The sequence below is a fragment of the Balaenoptera acutorostrata genome, chromosome 3 (assembly GCF_949987535.1).
Source record: "Balaenoptera acutorostrata chromosome 3, mBalAcu1.1, whole genome shotgun sequence".
Classification (NCBI taxonomy): Eukaryota; Metazoa; Chordata; class Mammalia; order Artiodactyla; family Balaenopteridae; genus Balaenoptera; species Balaenoptera acutorostrata.
This window is the reverse complement of record NC_080066.1, coordinates 10,235,612-10,246,126: the sequence shown is the minus strand read 5'-3', so window position 1 is coordinate 10,246,126 and position 10,515 is coordinate 10,235,612. Positions and strand designations below refer to the sequence as shown.

At 46.0% G+C, this 10,515-nt stretch overlaps 1 protein-coding gene across 1 annotated transcript; it reads left to right on the top strand.

Moving 5' to 3' along the window:
- The first annotated feature begins 7,158 nt into the window (after window positions 1–7,158).
- Window positions 7,159–10,098, top strand: GJD4 (gap junction protein delta 4). The gene is made up of 2 exons (XM_007189926.2): window positions 7,159–7,281; window positions 9,176–10,098. The coding sequence occupies exons 1-2, from the start codon at window positions 7,218–7,220 to the stop codon at window positions 10,096–10,098; spliced, it is 987 nt and encodes a 328-aa protein (XP_007189988.2). The 5' UTR covers window positions 7,159–7,217.
- The last annotated feature ends 417 nt before the right edge of the window (window positions 10,099–10,515 follow it).

Below are 10,515 nucleotides of genomic sequence, written 5' to 3'. Positions count from 1 at the left end.
AAGCAGAGGGTAAAGAAGGCTCAATGGCTGGCATCTGGCTGTGTCTGCCGGGCCGGGGTGGTGATGGCGGGGTTGGGGAAACCAACCACTGATGACGTCCAGGGTCCCAGCCACGAGAGGAGCACGGATGCCATGTGCGCACCCACTAGGGCACCGACCCCAACCTCGGCGAAGTAGAAGGAAGTCTCTGGAAACCAGCCAGAGAGGGTAAGACACCCTGAATGGAGGCAACAGCTGTGGCAGGTCTAGAAGCAGCAGAGATCCCAGGAGCTGCCTGAAGGGTGGGATGTGGGAGTGGAGCAGGCCTCTGGGGCTTGGTGGGCACAGCTGGACCTGGTCCCAGAGGTGATGGGCCACTGCAGAGGGAAAGCAGTAAAAAAAAAAAAAAAAAAAAAAAAAAAGTTTAAGTGTTTCAAGCAAGTTGAGCCCTGGGATTTTGGCTCGGGTGAGATGGATCTTGGTGTCACTCACCCAGAGAGAGAACTGGGGAAAAGCTCGGTCTGTTGGGACGTGTGAGTTTGAAGTGTACGCTCTCCAGGTCTGTCCAGAACGGAGCTCCTGTTTTCCTACCGAGCGCCTGTCTGCAAATGCGTGTTCCATTCCATATGGGAGAGATCAGTACCATCTTATTGTTCCTGGAGTGTTTTAAAAAAGGAATCCCTAAACATATTTTGTGTTTAAGAGGCACTTATCTTGATCTTTCTCCTCTAGATTGAACACAGCTAACTGGCTGAGGTCTAAGTAACTCTTGGTGGAGGCCCGAGCATCTCTCTGGTTCTCCCCAGGGACCCCACCTCTGGCTCAGAACTTTACTTCTGGTCACTGTTGTATTGCTTTCACTTTCCAATTTTCCACTAACTTTTCCAAAATAATAAGGGCAAGTCATGAACTTGGGGAGGAATTTGGTGACTAGCCTCACAACCTGCTTTCAGATCCTGGCTACCTGGCTTCTTCCCCCACCTCCCCCGGGGTGGGGGTCTTCCCTGAACCCTGGGAGTAGGGTGCCCTCTTGTGTTCCCCCAAAGCAGCCCCCATCACGCTGCACTGTAACTGCTCCTTTACTGCTTATTTATTTATTTTTAATTGAAGTACAGTTGCTATGCAATATTATGTTACAGGTGTACAATATAGTGATTCACAATTTTAAATGTTCTACTCCATTTACAGTTATTATAAAATATTGGCTGTACTCCCTGTGTTGTACAATACATCCTTGTAGCTTATTTTATACATAGTAGTTGGTACCTCTTACTCCCCTCTCCCTACTTTGCCCCTCCCGCATTCCCTCTTCTTTCCTGCATTTTCAAATTCTCTTTCTGCTGAAGCAGGAGCACATCACGGTATAATTGATTTACAGTGTTGTGTTAGTTTCAGGTGTACAGCAAAGTGAATCTGTTATACAAATACATATATCCATATCAAACTACCACTGGCATTTTTCACAGAACTAGAACAAAAAATTCACAATTTGTATGGAAACACAAAAGACCCTGAATAGCCAAAGCAATCTTGAGAAAGAAAAACGGAGCTGGAGGAATCAGGCTCCCTGACTTCAGACTATACTACAAAGCTACAGTAATCAACACTGTGTGGTACTGGCACAAAAACAGAAATACAGATCAATGGAACAGGGTAGAAAGCCCAGAGATAAACCCATGCACATATGGTCACCTTATCTTTTATAAAGGAGGCAAGCATATACAGTGGAGAAAAGACAGCCTCTTCAATAAGTGGTGCTGGGAAAACTGGACAGCTACATGTAAAAGAATGAAATTAGAACACTCCCTAACACCATACACAAAAATAAACTCAAAATGGATAAAGACCTAAATGTAAGGCCAGACACCATCAAACTCTTAGAGGAAAACATAGGCAGAACACTCTATGACATAAATCACAGCAAGATCCTTTTTGACCCACCTCCTAGAGAAATGGAAATAAAAACAAAAATAAACAAATGGGACCTAATGAAACTTAAAAGCTTTTGCACAGCAAAGGAAACCATAAACAAGACAAAAAGACAACCCTCAGAATGGGAGAAAATATTTGCAAATGAAGCAAATGACAAAGGATTAATCTCCAAAACATACAAGCAACTCATGCAGCTCAATATCAAAAAAACAACAACCCAATCCAAAAATGGGCAGAAGACCTAAATAGACATTTCTCCAAAGAAGATACACAGATTGCCAACAAACACATGAAAGAATGCTCAACATCATTAATCATTAGAGAAATGCAAATCAAAACTACAATGAGGTATCATCTCACACTGGTCAGAATGGCCATCATCAAAAAATCTACAAATAATAAATGCTGGAGAGGGTGTGGAGAAAAGGGAACCCTCTTGCGCTGTTGGTGGGAATGTAAAGTGATACAGCCACTATGGAGAACAGTATGGAGGTTCCTTTATAAACTAAAAATAGAACTACCATACGACCCAGCCATCCCACTACTGGGCATATACCCTGAGAAAACCATAATTCAAAAAGAGTCATGTAGCAAAATGTTCATTGCAGCTCTATTTACAGTAGCCAGGCCATGCAAGCAACCTAAGTGTCCATCGACAGATGAATGGATAAAGGAGATGTTGCACATATATACAGTGGAGTATTACCCAGCCATAAAACAGAACGAAACTGAGTTATTTGTAGTGAGGTGGATGGACCTAGAGACTGTCATACAGAGTGAAGTAAGTCCGAAAGAGAAAAGCAAATACCGTATGCTAACACATATATATGGAGTCTAAAAAAAAAAAAGAAAAAAACATGGTCAGAAGAACTTAGGGGCAAGACGGGAATAAAGATGCAGACGTACTAGAGAATGGACTTGAGGATACGGGGAGGGGGAAGGGTAAGCTGGGACAAAGTGAGAGAGTGGCATGGACATATATACACTACCAAATGTAAAATAGATAGCTAGTGGGAAACAGCCACATAGCATAGGGAGATCAGCTCGGTGCTTTGTGACCACCTAGAGGGGTGGGATAGGGAGGGTGGGAGGGAGGGAGATGCAAGAGGGAAGAGATATGGGGACATATGTATATGTATAACTGATTCACTTTGTTATAAAGCAGGAACTAACACACCATTGTAAAGCTATTATACTCCAATAAAGATGTTAAAAAAAATACATATATCCACTCTTTTTCAGATTCTTTTCCCATATAGGCCATTACGGAGTATTGAGTAGAGTTCCCTGTGCTATATAGGAGGTCCTTATTAGATATATATTTTATATATAGTAGTGTGTATGTCTCAATCCCAATCTTCAATTTACATTCTCAAGACTCGACAGAGTTCTCAGGAGGGGCCTCAATACATTTGGAAGGAATGAATCCTCAACTCCGTGAAGAGAAGAAAACAAGCTCAGATGGGTTAGTGTTTGCTCAGGGTCAAACACTGGTATGTGTTTGGAACCAGGTCGGAACCTAGACCCTCTGACCTGGAAGTCTGTACTCTTTCCCTAATGACCTCTTTGACTACCGGTGACTGTTTTGATGACGAATTTTGAACTGTTTGGACATGATCTGGAAACAAAAACCCCCCAGGTGTATCTGTGGCAGGTGCAGCGACCCCGTGCTGGATGCCGGGGAACAGCTCCACTGCGTCCCCGGTCCCTGCTCTGCAGTGTGGTCCCACTGCTTCACCCTCGGACCCACATGTTCAGTGAGGGTCCTGAGAGGGTGCACTGTGTCACATGGTGCATACACAGGCCCCGGAAAGGATTGGGGGCCATTTAGTAACTTTTACTACGTAGGCCTGGGTCTGGGCAAATTAGAAAAGAGAGTAGGAATTACGAGGACTCCCTCCCTCCCCTGCCTCAGTCTTGGTTCAAATGTGCCCTCCTTAGCGAGGTTGTCTCTGGCCGCCCTACTACTCCTGGGCATCCTTTACTCCCATCTCCACTTTATTCTCCTCTCCAGCACTTACCACCATCCAATTAGTAATTTACTTTGCTGAAGATACTTCTCTTGTTTACTGTCAGTTCTTTCCACTAGAATGTAAGTTCAACGAGGGCAGCAATTTGTTTCATTCTCTGTGCCGAGAACAGTGCCTGAGACATAGTAGGTGCTTAGTAAATATGGACTGAACTGTGTTTGTCATACTAGCAATCTTATTTTTAAAGGCACCCATAAGTCACAGCACATCAATAGTAACAGTAACGAGTAAGAGGATGCCTCCCTCCTGCCCGGATGGTGAGAACATCTGTTGGATTCCATTTTAGCTGATATCACAGTGTCTTATTCCATTTGGGCTGCTATCACAAAATGCTATACACTAGGTGGCTCAGATACAATAGAAATTCATTTCTCACAGTTCTGGGAGAATAAGCTTTCTCCGGCCTCTTTCAAAAGGGCACTCATTCCATAAATCACCTCCAAAGGTCTTACCTCAGAATATCATCACCTTGGGGGTTGGGATTTCAAGGTATGAATTTTGGGGGGACACGAACATTCAGACCACAGCACTCAGGAAGGGTGTTCTGACTGACTGCCCGAAACCTGGGAACAAAAAGCAAGCTGGTGGTGGAGACTTGTGTTTTCTTCATAAGGAAAGCCTGATTCTAAGTGACCGCTGGTACCCGGGCATCCCTTCTACCCGTATTGTCTGTCCTGCCCGTCCCGTCTGCTTAGATTCCAACGGTGTCTTAGAAAGAGTTCCATGAAAAAGTTTAAAAAATACAATTTCAAATACTTGAAGTGCTAACATTGTACTATGCAGATAATTGAATTTCTTTAACATTCTGGAGAGTTGAAAACTTTTTTGTACTTTTAATGTTTCATGGATCAAACATTCTCTGGCCAGGGCAGGGACACCGAATGTCATGTAAGCGCTCTGCTGAGGCCGGTGGTCTGGGCCATACCTTTAATTTTAAGATTAGGAAGGTTAGGAAGGGGGCTGAGTGGATTTTAAGGTATTTTCTAAATCTGCATGAATCAGCAAGTCTGTGGAGAATGGAATTTGGGGGGTTTTGTATTCCCCATGGGGACCAGTCTGTGCTGTCTTGTGGGTGATATGGTTTAGTGGACAGATGCACATCTCAGAAGTCAGTATGGAAAAAGGAAAAAGAAAAGGAAAAGGGGGAAGACAGAAGTGTCCCTGACTCCTGCTGGGTTTCTTTTCCACTGGGCCGAGCACAGGACTCCCCTGGATATTCTCTCCACCCCACAGACACACGAATCAGAGTTCCCCATCGATTCTGGGGTAATTTTATGGAGAGAGAGGTAGTATCTGATGCTCCAGTTACAGTCCCTCCTCTCTGTCCCCATCTTGTTTCTAGTATTAGAAACTAGGGTTAGTATTTCCAGGAAAAGCAAGAATGCCCTCTAGCAGGAGAGGAAACAAAGCAGAGAGAGGAAGAAAGACAGAATGGGGACCACGTAGACTTAGAGGAGGGAGGGCAAAGTGATGAAGGAGGGGGAGGGGACAGGCAGCCAGAAGATGCTGTGGGAGCAAAAGGAAAGGCTGAGGGTGGGAACCCAGAGGAGCAGACCCTGAGATGCACCACCAGCCACTCCCATGCGTAATTCTTTATATTTTTAAACCATTTTCATGCCTATGATCTCACTTTGCATGTCACAGCCACTCTGTGGAGGTAAGAGGCACATTTTTTTTTCTACTTCACTGATGAGAAAACAGGCATGAAAAGCCCTAGTGATTTGCTCAAGGTCACAACATTCTAATTGAATCCCCATGCAGAATAGGCTATTTATATCATACAGCAAAATTCAGTCCTTGCTTTCCTGGTCTTTCCATTTTTAAGCCAATAACCTGAACGGTCTATTAGGAAGTGAAGATATTTTCCTTTATTTTATACTTGAACCCTTGAAACAAGTACTTCAAAATTTTAATGTGACTACAATTTCTCTAAATTTCATTGTTCGTGTCAAAGCGTTTGACTAAAATATAGCAAAACTACTGTTCCTTTCAAGGGGGTCAAAATGTTTTCTGTGGGTGGAAACGTGTCCTGTGCATGAAGATGAAAGCATCTTTGTTGTACTCTTCCTTGGGGACTCTTTCTAGGGTTATTACTAAAGTCAAGAATAGATCAGAAATGGAGAAAAGGTAGGATATCAAGAATAGCTTTCATGGAAAATTGAAATCATTCCTTTTAAAGTTCACAAATTCCACTCTGAGGATAGACCCCCAGCCTTGCAGGATGGGCTCTTCCCAGATAGAAAGGTGGCAGCCACGAGAGGATTTTGATGCAACTGTGATTGATGTCAGCAGGTCCAGACGGTGATATTTTATGACAAATTTAATGGACATTTGTTAAGCTGATTCAACGGCACCAGCCCTGGGCTCGATGGGGCCGGGAGATACAAAAGGAGGACATCATCTATGAAGGTCTTTGGGGCCAGTTAAGGATGGAAATGCCACTGATTCGAGTTTTGCACACCCTCTGCATGCTAGGTGCTCTTAACAGCATCGTTTCATGTCTGTCTCCCACAAACCCCACTGCAGGACAAGGCTATCGGGAGATTCAGTGACTCCTGGTGACCAGGTGGCTGCCCCCAGTTTTGCATCCAGGTCCTTTGTCTCTGAGTGAAGGGCTCTCGTCACTAAGCCAGACAGGAAGCAGCTACGGAATGACTGTGTCACAGCCTAACGCTGGGACACGCATCCCAGGTGCAGATTCCTGCTGGCACCCATGGTATAGGAATTCAGAGTTGAGGACAAGATCCTTTGGGGCTCGAGTTATGGTGCGTTATGCTTCATAGAAGAGACGAAATATGGACATTTTAGCGCTTCTTTAAGCAGTGAAGAAGTGCGTGTGGAAATGTTTTCAAGGAGGAAACGCCTTTTTAATAGAGACTTGGCTGGTTAACAGAACTTTTCTTTCTTGGGATGAACGTCATTGCTTCTCTTATATCCTGAAGTATCAGCTCTCCTGGTGGAGACACGTGAGCACTGCCAAGGGCCTGGAATGTCCCAATAGGGTAAGAATAGCCACGATGAGAGACGGCTGCTTCTGGCCTCTGGGCACTGCAGTTGTCAGGAAGGCTTTGCCTCAAACAGCTCGGCACCGTCTCAACTGGAGACAGAAGAACGACCTTGTGCTCCTGGGCTTGAATCTTCCCTTTTGTATCTCCAGCTCTCACCTGGGAGTCTTTTGTAGCTAAGATACATTTTTTCCTGCAAAGACTTGCCACCTCCTTGGAGAACGCAGGCTCTGGAAGTCTGCAGCCACCTTGTCTGTGACCCCCTGAAAGCATGGACCAGCTGGACCTGCTGGGGTTCCTCGTAATCACCCTAAACTGCAATGTGACCATGGTGGGTGAGTAGCGCCAACCCCTGCAGAACACTTGTTCTGCCTTGGGTCACTTTTCCTGGCCCTCCCCCATGAGTAAGGCCTGCCTGTCCCTGGAGGACAGGGAGCCATGGCTCAAGCTTTCCTCTAATTCTCCATTATTTAAGGAGGCTCCCCCATCCTTTAAGGATGTCTTGGGAGTGAGCGATGTTTCTCTCAAGGGGAGTCTTTTTGCTGACATTCGGGGGCTGAGCAAATGGGAGGGGTATTTTTGTGTAACTCTTCTCTGGCTACGTTACTAGGAAAAGGAACAATACAGTCAAAGTTAGAGAAATTCATGCCTTGAGTAAGCTTTCTTGTTCATCTTTTTAGGGTTTATCCTTGAAGCTCCATTTGTAAAGATTAGTAAGTTCTCTGTGCACTTTAAACCAAATCCCAATTTTAGTTTAGTTTTTATTTTTTTGACAAAGTAATACGTTTTCTGAGTTTGGTGTAGCCAAGTTAAATTTTCAGAGAGGTATGGGTATCCTAGTAAAGGGGATTGAGAAAAGGATTAAAATATGTCTGTGAAGTGGTTGATATTTTTCTTCTTCATTGCTTTTTAGACGAAGCCAACTTGGTTTTAAAAGTTTGAGTTAATGAGTTTATCACGTAATGGTCACACAGTCCTTGAGTTGAACTGCCTTCATTTATAAGAGAGTTTAGTTTTTCTGATGTCAGGTGATGATTTCTGTATCTCCTCACAAAACAAAATATTTACAGATTATTTTGACTGGGTCTTCAACACACTCCAAAATAGTTGACTCATGAAATGAAAATAGGACTTGGAAGTTATTTTGATTTCTATGTTAGCCTCATTTATTCATGATAAATTGAAGAAAGACAAACTTCAATTCATAATAGCTGGAATAGGGGGGAAGGAGTTCTGAATTACTGAAGAGTCTAAAAAACTGAATGTTCTTCAAGAAATTCGATTTCAAGGGCTGCAGAGCCCACCGATTACATAAAGATTGTGTGGACTCTTACCATAGAGAAAGCTCACTGAAATTAGTAGCTTGTATTTGCTCTACACAGTTACAGGAATGCACTAACATCCTTGAAAAAGTTTACTCTCTTTAAGAGGAAGACTTTATTTACATCCGCCCAATTTTCTTTCTAGAACTTTCAGCCCAAACTCTGAACTATCCGAACTAGATTAAACATTTTAGTATCCATGCTTCTTTAAATCTGCCAATTTCAAAGCATTTTACAAACACGTACAGGCATACCTCGTTTTATGGTGCTTCTCAGATATTGCTTTTTTTTTTTTTTTAACAGTTGAAGGTTTGTGGCAACCCTGCCTCAAGCAAGTCTATTGGTGCCATTTTTCCTACAGCATTTGCTCATTTCATGTCTGTGTGTCACATTTTGGTAATTCTCACAATATTTCCAACTTTTTCATTGTTACTATATTTATTCCAATGTGCTGTGATCAGTGATCTTTGATGTTACTACCACCAGTGACTGAAGGCTCAGAGGATGGTTAGCAATTTTTAGCAACGAAGTATTTTTTACTTACGGTATGTGCATTGTTTTTTATCATGCTATTGCACGCTTAATAGACCAAGGTATAGTGGAAACATAGCTTTTATATGCACTGGGAAACCAAAAGATCCGCGTGACTCGCTTTTTGGGGGGTGGTCTGGACCTGAACCCACAGTATCTCCGAGGTGTGCCTAGTTGAACACACTGTCCAACACAGTGTAAGTGCTCGTTAGACATTCGTCCAATGAGCTAACAGGCTGATACCGTTGCTGTGACTAAAACACATGCTCACACACTTAGTTCTCCAGGCTCAGCACCAGTAAAGATTTACAGCTGTTGCTGGGGGGAGATGTGCTTGTATGGCTGTGATGGTGCCCTCCCCGTTCCCTCTTTCCAGGGAAGATCTGGCTTATCTTCATGGTGCTGCTGAGGATGGTGGTGCTTATCCTGGCCGGGTCGCCGGTCTATCAGGACGAGCAGGAGAGGTTCGTGTGCAATACTCTGCAGCCCGGATGCGCCAACGTTTGCTACGACATCTTTGCCCCCGTGTCCCACCTGCGGTTCTGGCTGATCCAGAGCGTGTCTGTTCTCCTTCCATCCGCGGTCTTCAGTGTCTACGTGCTGCACAAAGGAGCCGAGCTGGCGGCACGTGGATCCCGCTGGCTGGGTGATGACTCGGAGGACCACGACGGCCCCGAACTGACCCCTGGGGCCAGGCGCTGCCTGACGGTGCCGGACTTCTCCTCGGGCTACGTGGTCCACCTCTGCCTCCGGACCCTGACGGAGGCCGCTTTCGGTGCCCTGCATTACCTCCTCTTCGGATTCTTGGTCCCCAAGAGATTCTCGTGCACGCACCCTCCTTGCACCAGCGTGGTGGACTGTTACGTCTCTCGGCCCACGGAGAAGTCCATCCTGATGCTTTTTGTCTGGGCGGTCTGCGCGCTGTCCTTTCTGCTCGGTGTCGCGGACCTTGTCTGCAGCGTGCGCTGGAAGACGCGCAGGCGACCCGGCGGGGCCCGGAGGAGGCCGTGTCAAGGGGCGGGGGGTGCGGCGCGGGAGGGACACGGGGCGCACGGGGGAAGTGGGGCGCGCGCTCGCCGGGGCCTGCGGACTGGAGGGCAGGGCGCGTACAGCCCCGCAGCGGAGCCCACCGTGCCGGGGCACCCGGAGCTGCCAGGGGAGGACGAGAGCGACTCGCTGTCCTCAGCCAGCGACCAGCCGCGCGGGGCCGGGCCAGGAGCGGCGGCCCCGGGGTGGGAGGAGCGCCCCTGCGCGCCGAACGCTCCGCTCCCGGGCCCCAGCAAGTCCGAGTGGGTGTGAGCGGCCGGCGTCCCGCCCCGGGAGTGCGTCGACCCGGACCGAGAACATCGACCCGCGGAAAGGTGAGCTGGCGGGACAGACCGACTTCCCGAGAGGCTCCGGTGCAGCGCAGCAGGGATTTAATTTAGATAAAGCCTTCTGGGGAACACTGCCCTTGGCGTTCAAATGCGGATGGAAGCTCCAAGGATTAACCGGAGAGCATCAGGTCCATGAGTTTGTCGCACTCTAGCTCTATTGTCTTATTTTACCGCAGTATGGGCTTGAAAAGCACGTTCTTTGGATTTACAGAGCTCATGAATATTTTAATGTTTTCGGGTGAATTATTTTGACGGTTTGTTGTTGTTTGTTTTGGTTTGTTTTTCTGCTTAGCCAAAAAGGGCATCTGTTATGCACGTCATCCTTACAGGGATATTAGTT